This window comes from Heptranchias perlo, chromosome 33 (genome assembly GCF_035084215.1).
Source record: "Heptranchias perlo isolate sHepPer1 chromosome 33, sHepPer1.hap1, whole genome shotgun sequence".
Taxonomy (NCBI): domain Eukaryota; kingdom Metazoa; phylum Chordata; class Chondrichthyes; order Hexanchiformes; family Hexanchidae; genus Heptranchias; species Heptranchias perlo.
The window spans coordinates 1008191-1025620 of NC_090357.1; the positions used below are offsets into that span (position 1 = coordinate 1008191).

General features: G+C 47.2%; 1 protein-coding gene across 1 annotated transcript in view; it reads left to right on the forward strand.

Annotated features, from left to right (window-relative positions):
• The first annotated feature begins 2067 nt into the window (after positions 1-2067).
• hoatz (HOATZ cilia and flagella associated protein) overlaps positions 2068-17430 on the forward strand; it is a 60354-nt gene continuing 44991 nt past the window's right edge. Inside the window, exons 1-3 of the mRNA XM_067970735.1 lie at positions 2068-2339; positions 3042-3080; positions 6053-6123. Coding sequence (XP_067826836.1) covers positions 2132-2339; positions 3042-3080; positions 6053-6123 — 318 coding nt within the window. The 5' untranslated portion in view covers positions 2068-2131. The remainder of the gene's footprint in view (positions 2340-3041; positions 3081-6052; positions 6124-17430) is intronic.

The window sequence follows — 17430 nt, forward strand, 5'->3', positions numbered from 1 at the left end:
TAAGAGCAAGAGTAGGCCATTCGGCCCCTCGAGCCTGCTCTGCCATTTGATAAGATCATGGCTGATCTGATTGCGACCTCAACACTACTTTCCAGTCTACCTACTATAACCTTTTTTTATTCGTTCATGGGACGTGGGCGTCGCTGGCGAGGCCGGCATTTATTGCCCATCCCTAATTGCCTTTGAGAAGGTGGTGGTGAGCCGCCTTCTTGAACCGCTGCAGTCCATGCGGTGAAGGTTCTCCCACAGTGCTGTTAGGAAGGGAGTTCCAGGATTTTGACCCAGTGACGATGAAGGAACGGCGATATATTTCCAAGTCGGGATGGAGTGTGACTTGGAGGGGAACGTGCAGGTGGTGTTGCTCCCACGCACCTGCTGCTCTTGTCCTTCTAGGTGGGAGAGGTCGCGGGTTTGGGAGGTGCTGTCGAAGAAGCCTTGGCGAGTTGCTGCAGTGCATCCTGTGGATGGTACACACTGCAGCCACTGTGCGCCGGTGGTGAAGGGAGTGAATGTTCAGGGTGGTGGATGGGGTGCCAATCAAGCGGGCTGCTTTGTCCTGGATTGTGTCGAGCTTCTTGAGTGTTGTTGGAGCTGCACTCATCCAGGCAAGTGGAGAGTATTCCATCACACTCCTGACTTGTGCGTGGTAGATGGTGGAAAGGCTTTGGGGAGTCAGGAGGTGAGTCACTTGCCGCAGAATACCCAGCCTCTGACCTGCTCTTGTAGCCACAGTATTTATATGGCTGGTCCAGTTAAGTTTCTGGTCAATGGTAACCCCCAGGATGTTGATGGTGGGGGATTCGGCGATGGTAATGCTGTTGAATATCAAGTGGAGGTGGTTAGACTCTCTCTTGTTGGAGATGGTCATTGCCTGGCACTTGTCTGGCGCGAATGTTACTTGCCACTTATGAGCCCAAGCCTGGATGTTGTCCAGGTCTTGCTGCATGCTGGCTCGGACTGCTTCATTATCTGAGGGGTTGCGAATGGAACTGAACACTGTGCAATCATCAGTGAACATCCCCATTTCTGACCTTATGATGGAGGGAAGATCATTGTTGATAATCTTTGACTCCCTTGTTAATCAGGAATCTATCTAACTCAGCCTTAAAAATATTCAATGACCCTGCCTCCACCGCTCTCTGGGGAAGGGAGTTCCACAGACTCACGTCCCTCTGAGAGCAAAAATTTCTCCTTATCTCTGTCTTAAATGGGAGACCCCTCATTTTTAAAGTGTGTCCCTAGTTCTAGTCTCTCCCACAAAGGGAAACATCCTTTCAGCACCGACCCCTTCATGTCCCCTCAGGATCTTATATGTTTCAATAAGATCACTTCTCATTTTTCTAAACTGCAATGTATACAGGCCCAACTTGTCCAACCTTTCCTCATAAAATACCCCCTCATCCCAGGAATCAGTCGAGTGAACCTTCTCTGAACCTTGTGTCCAATCTTAAATAAATAGACCAGTTTCCTTCCTACCCCTTGTGCTCCTCTGAGAGGGGGCAATCACTGAGAGGGAGCAATCTGTGAGAGGGGGCAATCTGTGAGGGGGGGCAATCTCTGAGGGGGGGCAATCTGTGAGGGGGGGCAATCTCTGGGGGGGGCAATCTCTGGGGGGGGCAATCTGTGAGGGGGGGCAATCTCTGAGGGGGGGCAATCTCTGAGGGGGGGCAATCTCTGGGGGGGGCAATCTCTGAGAGGGGACAATCTCTGAGAGGGGACAATCTGTGAGAGGGGGGGGAACAATGTTGTTCTCTGATTGGTTTGATGACTCTGTGGGAAACACACTGCCTCCCATTGAGAAAAGTCACGTGCGCGGGAGGACGCCGTCTCCACGGGAGACCGTTGTTAGTGCCCGCCTCCTGGTTGCTATGGGAACGACTCATTCACTCATTGGTCCCACTCGCCTCCCACTCGCTGGTTGCCATGGGGAGGGCGGGCCGCGCGCTCGCTGGTTGCCATGGGGAGGGCGGGCCGCGCGCTCGCTGGTTGCCATGGGGAGGGCGGGCCGCGCGCTCGCCGGTTGCCATGGGGAGGGCGGGCCGCGCGCTCGCTGGTTGCCATGGGGAGGGCGGGCCGCGCGCTCGCTGGTTGCCATGGGGAGGGCGGGCCGCGCGCTCGCGGCCTGCGGACGATGGGTGAGGAGCCGCCGGCCGGCGCCGAGTTAGAGCCGAGCCCGGAGGCGGGCTCCCGCTCCCATTACACGGTGTTCGCCGGCTCCTCACAGGAGGATGTCGCCTACGCCAAAGTGTTCTGGAGCTCGCTGTCCCTGCAGCCGCCGCTCGAGTCCCGCCTGGTGTCCGGGGACATCAAACAGCGGCTGAAAGTGGCTCAGCGCGGAGGTAATTGGAGGCACAGAGGAGGAGGAGGTGGAGGGAGGATAGAGGGGGTGGATGGAGGGAAGGAGGAGGATAGAGGAGGAGGTGGAGGGAGGATAGAGGAGGAGGTGGAGGGAGGATAGAGGAGGAGGGAGGATAGAGAGGGGGTTAGAGGAGGATGGAGGGGGGATAGAGGGGGTGGATGGAGGGGAGGAGGGATAGAGGGGGTGGATGGAGGGGAGGAGGGATAGAGGGAGAGGATGGAGGTGGAGGGAGGATGGAGGTGGAGGGGGATAGAGGGAGAGGGTGGAGGGGGGATAGAGGGAGAGGATGGAGGTGGAGGGGGGAGAGAGGGAGAGGATGGAGGTGGAGGGGGGATAGAGGGAGAGGATGGAGGTGGAGGGGGGATAGAGGGAGAGGATGGAGGTGGAGGGGGGATAGAGGGAGAGGATGGAGGTGGAGGGGGGATAGAGGGGGTGGATGGAGTGAGAGGGGGTCGGGGCAGAGGAAGAGGCTGCACTGGTTTAGAGGTGAAGAACCCTGGGGGGAGGTGAAAGGGAGGGTCGGAGGGGGAGGTAGAGAGAGCAGGTGGGGTCTATGGAGCCACTGGGACCCCGAGCCTGCGAGGTGGACAGGAGTCACAGATACTGGAGGGGTGTTGGATAAACCTCATTTGGAATTGAGGACACTTCGTCTAAAATTGTAAAATGTACTTTTGGTTTTCAGGCCAATGTTGCCACTGCAAACCGACCCAGGCAGACATCAGTAAGTACATGCTCCATAAATAATCTTCCCTACCATTAGTATAATGCCTCCTCTTTGAGTTATTGTTGCTATGGGCCCTCAAGTGTCCAATAGATTCATTTGTATCACATTTAGGCTGCACTTAGAAGTTGTAGGAATCAACAGGCACTCTGTTCCCTGTGAAGCGTAGTTCAAATCCAGAGTGAATCATCGCTGGCTGAGCCAGGAACAAAAACAGAAAATGCACAGCAGGTAGACTGCGCTCACACAGGAAGGTGCCATGGGGAGGAGAGCTGGTGTTGAGCGAGATGGAAGAGTGAACCAGGTTGACGCGGAGGGAGCGGTCACTTCGGAATGCTGAAAGAGGAGGGGAAGATGTGTTTGGTGGTGGGATTGTGCTGGAGATGGCAGAAATGGCAGAGGATGATCCGCTGAGTGTGGAGGGTGGAAGGTGAGGACAAGGGGGACCCTATCATGGTTCTGGGAGGGAAGGGAATGCTGGGTCCTCAGTGTGACAAATCACTGGTAGGTGCTTTGGCACAGTCCAGCCTGACTTGCCTAAGATTTCCCTCTCTGAGCCATCACACCTCTCTCTGACGACAGCACCAAGCTTGGCAACGTGCAGTGTGGGTGCTTAGTATGCAGTACAGTGTGCCAGTGTAACAATGTGGTACGTCCCTGAGCTGTGATTTGGGTAGAATTCTGATAAATACTGCAAATGCTGGCAATCTGAAACAAAAACAGAGAAAGCTAGTAACACAGCAGTCAATCAGCATCTGTGAAAAGAACAGACAGTGCATGTTTTGAGATATCCTTCTCCAGAACTATGTAAATAAATCTTTTTAAGATCGTACTGCAACTCTCGCAAGCTCCACAAATTTCAGCCCTCCATAACAGATGACTGCTGGATGGCCTGTAGCTGAAAGGGCACCCTGCTACATATTCTGGTCATGCTGCTGCCTTCAGCCATTCTGGATCTCAGTCTGTGAGGTCACGTAGATCATGACAAGTCTTGCAATCCCAGAGGACCCAGCACAGTCATTGCAGGGTCTACCCGCTGGAGAGGGAGAGCAGACTAGCATAACTCATTACCAGCTGCAAGGAGGTGCACCCCTCCTCTGTGGCAAGGTGCAGCCCTCCCCACAACGCATGGAGCACACTTGGGACAAGTCCCAATCCGAATGAGTGATGTTCTGCCTCTCCTGGAACTGGAGAAATACCAAGTAGCACGAACTTCCCCCCCCTCCCCTCCCCTCCCCTCCCCCCCCCTCCCCTCCCCCCCCTCCCCTCCCCCCCCCTCCCCTCCCCTCCCCCCCCCTCCCCTCCCCTCCCCCCCCTCCCCCCCACCCCCACCCAGAAAAGCAACTATCTAAGCAGGAAGGGTAACAACATGTCTACTATTTTGCAGACCACCCCTTTGCCCCTCACCTCCACAGCTCTAACCCCGTCCTCCAAAACCAAAACCAAAACCAAACAAGTTGCCTCACCCCCTTGACGCAAGCATAGTCCTGCCAAGAAATCTGGATGAATCGATGCACACCTCCTACAACCACTGAAGTACCGTGCAATCAAAATGTAAAATAGTTTCATAAAATATGTGAAAGCAAAAATCTGTTGGAAATCTATTTGAGCTCAGCACCAAGTTGTGAATAAGCCAAAAACACCACCAGAGGGAGCAGTTTTGGAGTTTAGGGTACAAAGTTAATCATTCACTCCTGTGTGGTACTGTGAAAGGGTGGCCAAGAAGGCAGATTCCTGAAGTGCTTTCAGGCTTTATCAGTGCTGCTTTGAATTGGCGACAAGTCGACAAGCAAGGAGCACCCTCAGAATTTCCTCCGTAACAGCCCCATAAAGCACCTGGTGTCTGCTCCATCTGCTGTTGAAACCCTCATCCGTGCTTTTGTTACCTCCAGACTCGACTATTCCAATGCTCTCCTGGCCGGCCTTCCATCTTCCATAAACTTGAGCTCATCCAAAACTCTGCTGCCCGTATCCTAACTTGCACCAAGTCCCGTTCACCCATCACCCCCTGTGCTCGCTGACCTATATTGGCTCCTGGTCCAGCAACACCTCAAATTTAAAATTCTCTTCCTCATGTTCAAATCCCTCCATGGCTTCGCCCCTCCCTATCTCTGTAACTTCCTACAACCCTCCAAGAATTCTGCATTCCTACAATCCTGGTCCCTTGCGCATCCCCAGGTTTCCTTTGCCCCACCATTGGCGGCTGTGCCTTCAGCTGCCTAGGTCCTAAGCACTGGAATTCCCTCCCTAAACCTCTCTGCCTCTCCACTTCTCCACCTTTAACACTCTGCTTAAAAGCTACCTCTTTGACCAAGTTTTTAATCACCTTCTTTGTCTCAGTGTCAATTTTTGTCCGATTGTACTCCTGTGAAGTGCCTCAGGGCGGTTTATACAGTAAAAGTGCTGTATCAATGCAAGTTGCTGCTGCTTCACACGTTCCCAGTGTGATGTGATTCAGATCAGGAACTCAGTGTGCGGCAGATTGTGAATGTAAACTCATGCCATAATTATGTACTGTTGTGTGTTAGTGCTCCAACACACTGGTCAAAGTGCTGTAGAACATTGGGCTGTGTCACCTTGGATCAGCTGTTAGCACTCTTCATTAGGAGGTTATAATCTAGACTGACTCGAGTGCAGTACCTGCTGTATTGTTGAAGGAGCTATTCTTATAAGATGTTAAACCAGAGTCCTGACTGCCTGTTCTGGTGTTTTAGGTGGTGCTATTTGAAGAAGTGCAGGGAGTTCTTCTGCTATCCTGGGCAAGGTTATTCCCTCAGTTAACACCACAAAAAGCATGAACTCGTCATTCATCTCAATATTGTGAGGTCTTGCTGTGTGCAAGATGGCTGTCATCTTTGTCTGTATAACAGCAATCACTGCATTTCAAAGTAATTCGTAATATGTGAAGTGCTTTGAAACCATTCTGAGATATGATGGAGATCTTTCTAACAGCTTTTTTTCTCTCAATTCAGAGTCTAAACAGCTACTGATTGAAGCTCATATGCAGCTGAAAGCAGAGGAAAAGGCAAGGTACTTTGAGAAGGTGAGTCTGTGAGATGTAGTGGTGACATTTTGTGGTGAGCTTTCTGACTGCATCTCTCACATGTTACTGCTTTAAGTGGTGATAACTGGTAACAGCTTGCTGCACTGCTGCAGTGCATCACAGGAAGCTAGGTCAGGTGGATTGGGCCCATAATTCTTTATACAGTGAGATTCCAACGCTGTCCTGGCCGGCCTCCCAAATTCCACCCTCCATAAACTGGAGCTCGTATCCTAACCCGCCCCAAGTCCTGTTCACTCATCATCCCCTCTGCTCCCTGACCTACACTGCCTCCCGGTCCACCAACACTTCGATTTTAAAATTCTCATCCTCATGTTTAAATCCCTCCATGGCCTCGTCCCTTCCTATCTCTGTAACCTCCTCCAGCCCTACAACTCTCCAAGAACTTGGAGACGCTCCTTAAAACCGACCTACCTCTGACCAAGCTTTTAGTTGCCCATCCTAATATCTGCTTCTTTGGCTCGGTGTCAATTTATGTCTGATAATGCTCCTTTGAAGCGCCTTGGGGCGTTTTACTACATTAAAAGCTCTATCTAAACGCAGGTTGTTGCTGATCCTAGTTCTGGCCTGCACCAGAAGGTGGAGATACCAAGCACAGGCCAATGTTCTAATGCTGGTGCCGTATGGGGTGCTCTTTTCAGTTTTGGGTTCAGGCACAATGGGGATTCAGACACATTGTTGAGGTAGAATAGTAGGAGCTTTACTCTGCATCAAACTCTGCTGTAAACCGATTTGAATGTGATTTGACAGTGGGTGCCCCCGAAATCTGAAAATGGTCCACTCCCCAGCAATGGCGTGGCTCACCTTGATGATCAGAAAATCCACTTAGGTGGGGGAGAGGGAAGGAGGAAAGGGGAAGAGAGTTCCAGAGCTCGTAGCCATTAGCAAGCTTCCCTCTTAGTATGTGGTCCTTTCTCCACAGGAGGTGACGTTTGTGTTGGTTGCTAGATCCAGGCAGTAATTCTTACACAGACAGGTTAAGCCCAGTGGCCTGTTTTTGTATGAAGGCCCATCAGTCATCGTCTGTATCGACACTGCACTGAAACGTCGATCAGTCACATGTAAATTACAGAGCTGTTTCTCTGAACCAGCTTTTCCTCTTTCAATTCACCACTGTGAAAATAAAAAGGAATGATGGAGATTTGATAGTGATTTATTTTCTCAACTCCCCATTAATTTTATCCGTGTGAGTCCATTAACTATTATCTCTTAGCCTAACCATTTAACTCTTTATAAATTTCCCAGTATGTCTGTTACACACAGAACGTCCAATTGTCTCCAGTCCGCAGATTGCAGTGCCCGTTCTGTAACCCGCGCACACTTTGCAGCAGGGAGACTAGGTCTCGGACTCACTGGAAGCTAATTATGTGGATGCTTTATAGTTCAAGTCCTTTTGAATTCCCAACATACAGCCTGATGAAGTGGCCAGGATGGCTTTTGCTTACTTTAAGCTCTGCTGGTGCCACAGAAGCTCAACAAGGCAATTAACATTCTCACCTGGAGCAACGCAGGAATTAAATTAGCTACCCTGCGTGCGAGTCAATTCGGATCAATAGGAATAATCTGATGTTCCCTCACCATCACACTGGGGAAGATTTTGATGAGATTGTCCATTTAATCCAAGGGCTTTAAATTAATTTTTTAAAATTGGATTTTATTGCTAATCATTAAATGGAAAACTCAAGCGAGGAGCTGATTTAACTTTTAATTGCAGCAGCAGTAATTGAGCAGTTCCTTGCTTTGTTTTGTTTGAATATATTACAGGTCTGATTCTTGACCTTCGGCACCTCCATCAATTCCGAGTCGGGAACCTTTCTGTTCAGTTCTCTCCCAGTGGTGGTTTGAATTCCCGTTAGGTTCCTGGTTGTACAGATGCCATCACATTTTGATCCATACTCACTGTATGAGTAACACTGGGTCCAGGTTTCTCTGCTCCTAAAACGTGACACCACTTCTGCAACTTCACTTGAGAACATCAGAATTTTTAGGTGCAGGAAAATCCCAACGAGCCGGATGAACCCCACCTCCAAATATCAGCTGGGCTCAGTGGTAGCACTTCCGCTTCTGAGTCAGAAGGTCATGGGTCCAAACACCACTCCAGCACTTGAGTTCATAATCCAAGCTGACACTGAGGGCAGTGCTGCATTGTCAGAAATGCTGTCTTTTGGATGAGATGTTAAACTGAAACCCAGTCTGTTTGTTCAGGTGGATGTAAAAGATCTTATTCGAATAGGTGTAGGGGAGTTCTTCTGATGTCCTGGCCTCCATTTATCCCTCAATCTACACCACCAAAACAGATTAATTGGTGAGTTATCTCAATGCTATTTGTGGGATCTTGCTGTGCACAAATTGCTTGCCACATTTCCTACATAACAACAGTGACTACACTTCAAAAGTTAATTCATTGGCTGTAAAGCGCTTTGGGATATCCTGAGGACCTGAAAGATATATAAATACAAGTTCTTTCTTTGTTTACCTCCCTTTTCACCATATTCTTCAATTGCTTTTATCTCCAGGAATGCATCAAATTGTCCCTTAAAATTATTAATATTGTCCACTTCAAGGTCCTGGTAACTGATTCTGCAATTCTATTACCGCTTGTGTGAGAAAATGCTGGCTACCTCACCGACATATTCCTTTCTGTGACCAACTCCACTTACACAAAGAGCACCTGGCTGGAGGATTTGTTTTATTTTTCTAGTTCATTTGTTTATTACTACGTGGACCAGATTGCTCATCTGGTTGGTGTCTGGGTGGACAATGTGTGTAGTTGTGACCCTGTCAGTCTTCATAGAACCATAGAAAAGATACGGCACAGAAGGGGACCATTCGGCCCATCGTGTCTGCACTGGCTCGAAGAACAACCAGGTGCCCATTCTAATCCCACCTTCCAGCACCCGGTCCGTAGCCCTGCAGCTTACAGCACTTTAGGTGCAGGTCCAGGTACTTTTTAAAAGAGTTGAGGGTCCCTGCCTCTACCACCAATTCGGGCAGCGAATTCCACACACCCACCACCCTCTGGGTAAAAAAGTTTTTCCTCATGTCCCCTCTAATCCTTCCGCCAATCAGCTTAAATCTACGTCCTCTAGTTCTTGAACTCTCCGCTAGGGGAAACAGGTACTTCCTGTCTACTCTATCTGGGCCCCTCATAATTTTGTACACCTCAATCAAGTCTCCCCTCAGCCTCCTCTGCTCCAAGGAAAACAACCCCAGCCTATCCAATCTCTCCTTCAAGCCCTGGCAACATTCTTGTAAATCTTCTCTGCACTCTCTCCAAAGCAATTAGGTCCTTCCTGTGATTTGGTGACCAGAACTGCGCACAACACTCCAGCTGTGGCCTTACCAGCGTTTTATACAGTTCCATCATTACATCCCTGCTTTTGTATTTTATACCTCGGCTAATAACGGAGAGCATTCTGTATGCCTTCTTCACAACCTTATCTACCTGTACTGCCACCTTCAGGGACCTGTGCACATGCACTCCAAGGTCTCTCACTTCCTCTACCCCTCTCAATATATTCCCGTTTACTGCGCATTCCCTTTTACAGTTTGCCCTCCCTAAGTGCATTACCTCACACTTCTCCGGGTTGAACTCCATTTGCCACTTTTCCGCCCACTCCACCAACCCATTGATATCTTCTTGGAGTCTACAGCTATCCTCTTCACTATCAACTACACGGCCAATTTTTGTGTTGTCTGCAAATTTGCCAATCATGCCCCCTACATTCAAGTCCAAATCATTAATATACACCACAAACAGCAAGGGACCCAACACTGAGCCCTGTGGCACACCACTGGAAACGGATTTCCATTCGCAAAGACATCCATCGACTTTTACCCTTTGTTTCCTGTTACTGAGCCAATTTTGGATCCAATTTGCCACATTTCCCTGTATCCCATGGGCTTTTACCTTTCTGACCAGTCTGCCATGTGGGACCTTGTCAAATGCCTTACTAAAATCCATGTAGACAATATCCACTGCACTACCCTCATCAATCCTCCTTGTCACTTCCTCAAAGAATTCAATCAGATTTGTAAGGCATGACCTTCCCTGAACAAATCCATGCTGACTATCCCTGATTAAACCATGCCTTTCCAAGTGACAGTTTATCCTATCTCTCAGTATTGATTCTAATAGTTTGCCCACCACCGAGGTAAGACTGACTGGAGACTGACTGGCCTATAATTTTTCGGCCTTTCCCTCGTACCCTTTTTAAACAATGGTACTACATTTGCAGTCTTCCAGTCCTCCGGTACCTCCCCTGTATCTAGTGAGGATTAGAAAATGATCCTCAGAGAATCCGCTATTTCCTCCCTGGCTTCTTTGAATAGCCTAGGAAACAATCCATCCGGTCCTGGTGACTTATCAACTTTCAAGGATTCCAGTCCCTCTAGTACTTCCTCTCTCGTAATGTTTACCTTATCCAATATTTCACACCTCTCCTCTTTAACTACTGCGTCCGGATCATCCCTTTCCGTTGTGAATACGGAGACAAAATATTCATTTAAAACCCTACCCACATCCTCTGCTTCTACACACAAGTTACCCTCATCATCCATGATAGGTCCCACCTTTTCCTTAGCTATTCTCTTGTTCTTAATATGCTGATAAAACATCTGGGTTTTCTTTAACCTTACTAGCTAATATTTTTTCATGCCCTCTCTTTGCTTTCCTTATTTCCTTTTTTACGTCATCCCTGTATTTTCTATATTCCTCTAGGCTTTCTGCAGTATTTAGTTTTCTGTGACAGTCATAAGCTTTCTTTTTCTGCTTTATCTTGCCCCATATACTTCTAGACTACTAGGGGGCTCTAAATTTGGCAGTGCCACCCTTTTTCTTTGAGGGGACGTGTCTGCATTGTACCCGTAGAATTTCACTTTTTAGTGACTCCCACTGACTTGCCACTGATTTCTCCTCAAGTAGTTGTGTCCAGTCCACTTCTGCCAAATCACCTCTTAGTTCTGTAAAATTTGCCTTCCCCCAATTTAAAACGTTTATTCCTGATTTAACTGTGTCCTTTTCCATAATAATGCTAAAACTAACTGAATTGTGGTCACTATCCCCAATATGGTCACCCACTGTCACTTCACCCACTTGCCCATCTTCATTTCCCAGGACTAAATCTAGAATTGCATCCCCTCTTGTTGGGCTTGTCACGTACTGGCTAAAAAAGTTCTCCTGGACACCGATCAAGAATTTTGCGCCCTCTGTGCCCCTCGCACTGTTTGAATCCCAGTTGATGTTAGGGTAGTTGAAGTCCCCTACTATTATTGCCCTCTTATTTTTGCACTCAGAAATTTGCCTACATATTTGTTCTTCTATCTCCCTTTCGCTATTCGGGGATCTATAGTACACTGCTAGTAGTGTGACTGCCCCTTTTTTATTTCTTAGCTCAACCCATATGGCTTCGATTGATGATCCATTTAGCATATCATCCCTTCTCACAACTGTAATTGATTTTTTAACCAATAATGCTACCTCCCTCCTTTTTTATCACCCACTCTATCCTGCCTGAAAACTCTATATCCAGGGATATTGAGCTGCCAATTATCCCCCTCTTTAAGCCAGGTTTCCATTATAGCAATGATATCATGCTGCCATGTGTCTATCTGTGCCCTTAGCTCATCTGCTTTGTTTGTAATACTCCTGGCATTGAAGTATATCCCCTTTCACCCTTTCAAATTCCTGTGCTGAACACTATTTAACCTTTGCTTCTTTTGCCTTTCTGAGTCGCTAACTACGTCACTAACTGCTTTTCTACTTCCCGTTTCCTGGTCTGAATTTGTCCTTTCTGTACCTGCCCTTTGATTCCCATCCCCCTGCCATACTAGTTTAAACCCTCCCCAACAGAACCAGCAAATGCCCCCGCGAGGATATTGGTCCCGGTTCTGCTTGGGTGCAACCCGTCCAGCTTGTACAGGTCCCGCCTTTCCCAGAATCGGTCCCAATGCCTCAGGAATTTAAACCCCTCCCTCCTACACCATCTCTCAAGCCACGCATTCATCTGGTCTATGTTCCTATTCCTAAAAAGTGGCACTGGGAGTAATCCTGAGATTACTACCTTCGAGGTCCTGCTTTTTAATTTATTTCCCAATTCCCTAACTTCATCACAACTTCGTCATCTAGGCTTTTCATCATCTGGAAAAGGTTTACACCCAGTGAAAATCCTTCTTTAAAAATAAAATGGTGTCCATTCCCAAAATGGATTGTGAGCTGTAGAGAAGAGGTAAGTTAATTTAGTTTGGAGTTATTATTCCCGATCTTTGAGTAGCTTTATTACTGTAATGTTAGTGTTCACTTCAGTGCCAGTGTTTGAGCTGAAGGTGAAAGTAGTTGGCCCAACTGTTTCTGTGAATCTGAAGACAGAGAAAAAGTTAAATCTCATTGCTCCTTGGTGTCTCGTAGCTGGCCCCAAATCACCCAGTGGACTTTGCAAAACAAAATATTTCTTATGCAAGTTGCAGTGTCTGTAAACTGTTTGACCTCCTGGCCTTCTGTCTCTTGTGATTTTCCAGATTATGACCGTGTGGTGCTCTTGTGGGATTCATCTGATTGATATGTCATTTATTTTGAACAATTCCGTGTGGCAGTGGGACCACGGGTAAAATACTTCTAACAAACCAGCGACATTTCAGCATAGCATGAGCTGAAAGAAAGTCATGGAAAAATAAAAGAAAGAAAGACTTGCATTTCTATAGCGCCTTTCACAGCCTCAGGACACTCCATAGAATCATAGAAAGGTTACAGCATGGAAAGAGGCCATTTGGCCCATCAAGTCCGTGCCGGCTCTATGCACGAGCAATCCAGGTAGTCACACTCCCCCGCCCTATCCCCGTAGCCCTGCACATTTTTTCATTTCAAGTACTTATCCAGTTCCCTTTTGAAGGCCATGATTGAATCTGCCTCCACCACCCCCTCGGGCAGTGCATTCCAGATTTTAACCACTCGCTGCGTATAAAAGTTGTTCCTCATGTCAGCTTTGGTTCTTTTGCCAATCACCTTAAATCTATGCCCTCTGGTTCTTGACCCTTCCGCTAATGGGAACAGTTTCTCTCTATCTACTCTGTCTAGACCCTTCATGATTTTGAATACCTCTATCAAATCTCCTCGCAACCTTCTCTGTTCCAAGGAGAACAATCCCAGCTTCTCCAGTCTATCCATGTAACTAAAGTCCCTCATCCCTGGAATTATTCTAGTAAATCTCCTCTGCACCCTCTCTAAGACCTTCACATCCTTCCCCAAAGCACATTACAGACAATAAAGTATTTTTGAAGTGCAATCTCTGTTGCAACGTAGGAAACCAATTTGCACACAGCAAGATCCCACAAACAGCAATGAGATAATGACCAGATTATCTATTTTAGTGATGTTAGTTGAGGGATAAATACTGGCCAGGACATTGGGGAGAACTTCCCTGCTGTTCAAATAGTGCCATGCAATCTCGGTACGTCCCACTGAGAGGGCAGATGGGGCCTCAGTTTAATGTTTCATCCAAAAGATAGCATTTCCGAGAGTGCAGCACTCTCAGTACTACACTGGGGTGCCAGCCTGGATTACGTGCTCAAATTGCTGGAATGGAGCTTGTACCCACAACCTTTTGACTCAGAGGAGAGAGTGCTGCCCACTGAGCCAAGGCTGACATTTACATTGAGTTACATCGAGTCTACAGCACAGAAACAGGCCATTCGGCCCAACTGGTCTATGCCGGTGTTTATGCTGCCCTTGAGCCTCCTCCCTCCCTACTTCATCTCACACTGTCAGCATATCCTTCTATTCCTTTCTCCCTCATGTGTTTATCTAGCTTCCCCTTAAATGCATCGATGCTATTCACCTCAACTACTCCTTGTTCCACATTCTTACCACACTTTGGGTAAAGAAGTTTCTCCTGAATTACCTGTTGGGTTTACTTGCATTAAAATCTTAAAATAAAAATTGGCCTGAATTCAGCCTGAAGTAATGAGGGATGACAAGCTCCTCGGCTAGAGGCTAATAAGGCAAGGGACTCTCATTTAAAAATTGCTTTTAAAAAATTGTTTTAAGAATCAACATTTTCTGGAGGAGTTACAATTAAGAGCAGCCCTGATGGTGATGCTTATCCTCTGACACTTCACAATCAGAATATAAAACATGGTGGATATTCCAGGCTGTGAACGATGTAGGGAAAAGAAAGGTAGAGGAAGCAAACAGTCCGCAGGAAACAGTTGAAAGGAACTCCGTGGGATTCCTCCGTCATCGCTGCCTGTTCCCAAGCCTCTGCAGCATGCTTTCCTAGACACAGAGCCTCGTCCTCTTCCTCTGAGAAACAGCCTGTGGGTTTGTGAGCAGATTCCGGAAGAAGCTGGAAAGTGTCTAGGGAATAGGATGCTGGTGGCTGCAGTCAACTAGATAAGGGAACTTGTACTTATCTCCATGTGTGGCTGGGATCCGAGCAGCTTGCGAGCGCTTTATGGCATGAGGAGGGATAAACGGGCCTCTAGCCATGTCATGGCAGCTGGCTGCCTTGGGCTGGTCTTGTTTTTTCTCTCCAAACAAAACTAACTGTGGTTTGAAAGTCTGATGCTTTTTTTCCCTCCTATTTTCACCCCCAGATTTCCCCCCCTCCTTTCCTAAAGCCACCTGCATGTACAGGCGTATGGTCCCACAGATGCTGTTAGCCCTCCAGCATCCAGCACAAGTGGCTGCTTTTCAAATATGCATCCTGGATGGTGAGTGTGGGAAGGCTATTTGACTGCAGGGGAATCACAGTCCAAACCAATCCCGTCCTCACCGCAAGTGGACTTTCCAGCAGGGATTGCCGGATAGCGATCAGGAGCAGGATCCCCAGCTGCTTCCGCTTCCACCACCCCTTCCTGAGCCCAGGGATACCGCCATGGCTGAGATCAACTAACTCAGCAGACTGCGGCTCGAACCTGCATGTCTCAGTATCACACAAGGTGATACACGAAGCTATCGTGTCTGTTTCATACAGAGAACCTGGTGTCGGTAAGGCAGACCAGCGACAATGGTATATTAGTGAGTGCACTTCAGGAAGAGGTAGGCTGCGAGTTCCCTATCTTGGCTGGGTTGTGAGAGGGTGGGCAGATAGGCTGGAAAATTAAACGCTCCTGAATACCAGCCCCCAGCAGACTATTGAAGAGCATTGTGGATAAAGACCTGCAAGGGCCTTGGCTAACCTATGTGGGCACCAGCATGTGACACACATGCCCAGAGTCCCTGAAAAAGTAGGGGAAGAAAAAACAAATGAAACTAAAAAGCTTCGTATTGACAGTCTGCTGCTGTTGTCACTATTTTATATAAACTTCCGCTGAGACCAAACACGTGGAACAAGTTCTTTTTTTTTAAGAAACATTTTATTTCATTTCAGTATTGTGTATCGGAACATAGGACGTACTGAGTGGTGATCAAGCAGCGGTTAACAGAACTCCCCACACCTTCAGGAAAATAGTTGTTATTTTCTTATTCCCCAACATCCCCCCCCCCCCCCCACCCCACTCAGAACAGGTATTTGAACTTTGATGTAATTTCTGATCAGTTGAAATGGAGCTGTTTTTGTTTATTGGGTGGGATTTACTTGCTCATGTACATGGTGGAATATATTTTATTTATTTATTGTAATTCTCATGAGCAATATTTCTACTTTTACAACCAACATCACTAAAACAGAATGGTCATTATCACATTGCTGTTTGTGGGATCTTGCTGTGCACAAATTGGCTGCTACATTACAACAGACTGCACTTCAAAATATTTCTTTGGCTGTAAAGCACTTTGGTTCATCCTGAGGTGGTGAAAGGTGCTGTTTTGTAATTCTTGCTCTCTTTATTATGTTACCTTATTTCTGTTTGTGTGTGCTGCGCTTAATGGAGAAAGCAGGATACAGGCTTTTGGATTTTGGGAAAAATTCAGGAAATAATTTGATTGGCTTCACTTTGGTTCCTTGCTCTTAGTCGCTGCTGTCTGCCAGCTTCCGATTGGAATTTGTTTTGAAATTGCTAATTAGTAGTTTTCATTCTGTATCTGCTCAGTTGCGATTTGCCACCGGTTTATTGACTTAAAATTTAGGCAGAGGATTTACCAATAGGAAAGTGTGGGCAGAGATTTTTGTCTTTACCACCTGGAAGTTGTGATGATCTGGAATGCGCGGTGGAAGCAGATTCAATAATAACTTTCAAAAGGGAATTGGATAAATATTTGAAGGGGGAAAATTTGCAGGGCTATGGGGAAAGAGCAGGGGAGTGGGACTAATTGGAGAGCTCTTTCAAAGAGCCGGCACAGGCACGATGGGCCGAAAGGCCTCCTTCTGTGCTGTGTGATTCTATGATTCTGAGTTAAGTGTCAGCTGGGCTAAGCACAGGGACAAAGATCTGGCGGGAAGGATCGCACGCCTCTTGCTGAACCCGCCAACATTTAAATGGAAGGAAAATCAGGCAGGTGCTATTACTGGCCCGCGTTCCATCCTGCAAGATTCTCCCTGGCCTCCGCCCAGCTGATGCCTAATGGCCAGGAGGTAAAGGTGGAAGTCTATCCTCTGATGCCTGAAATGGGACAGACTTTTTGATATGGGGATCTCCCATGGAGTTTTCTCTGGTGAGTTGAGGGAGTGCTATTTTAAAACAATAAGGTTGTTACGCTACATAATTCACAAGTTATTAACAGGGCTGCTGAATTTGGTGATTTAATATGGCAATTGCATTTTTATTTTGTGGTGTTCTGGAATTTTTTACCAATGAATTCCACCCAGTTTTCTGTGAAACTGTAAATTAGTGGTTTTAATTCCTGTATTTTTATTTACAAGTGTATTCAATTTTTGCCTCTTGCATTTTTTTAAAAGCCCAGGATTTCCAACAACTGGTAAGCTGAGTTAGCAAATGCTGAAAAGTGCCTTCGCCAGCAATGTAGGGATAGATGGGAATAGGTCAGTGCTGGGGCTACAGGCTAGGTGGACAAAGAATATTTTAGGGTCACGATGGGCAAGAGCACAACATGCTGGGGACAATGTAGGGCAGTTCGGAGTGGGCCATAAGTCCCAGGCATCTGACAGGGGTCAGGCCTCAGAAAATGTAACTTAGCTAGCTTTCTGAGGGGAGTTGGGCAATTTTATGAGGAAGCTAAAATATCTTCTGCATACTTTTTCTGATTTTACTTGTTAGTTATGTTGTAAATTATATATTTTATCTGGGTTTGAACGGGAGGCTGAGGGGGGAAAATGGCAGACAAAAACATTTCAAAAAGTATTTGTTTGGCTCAGGTTCTCCTTTGATTTAATGTAGATCTTGGTTGCATTATGA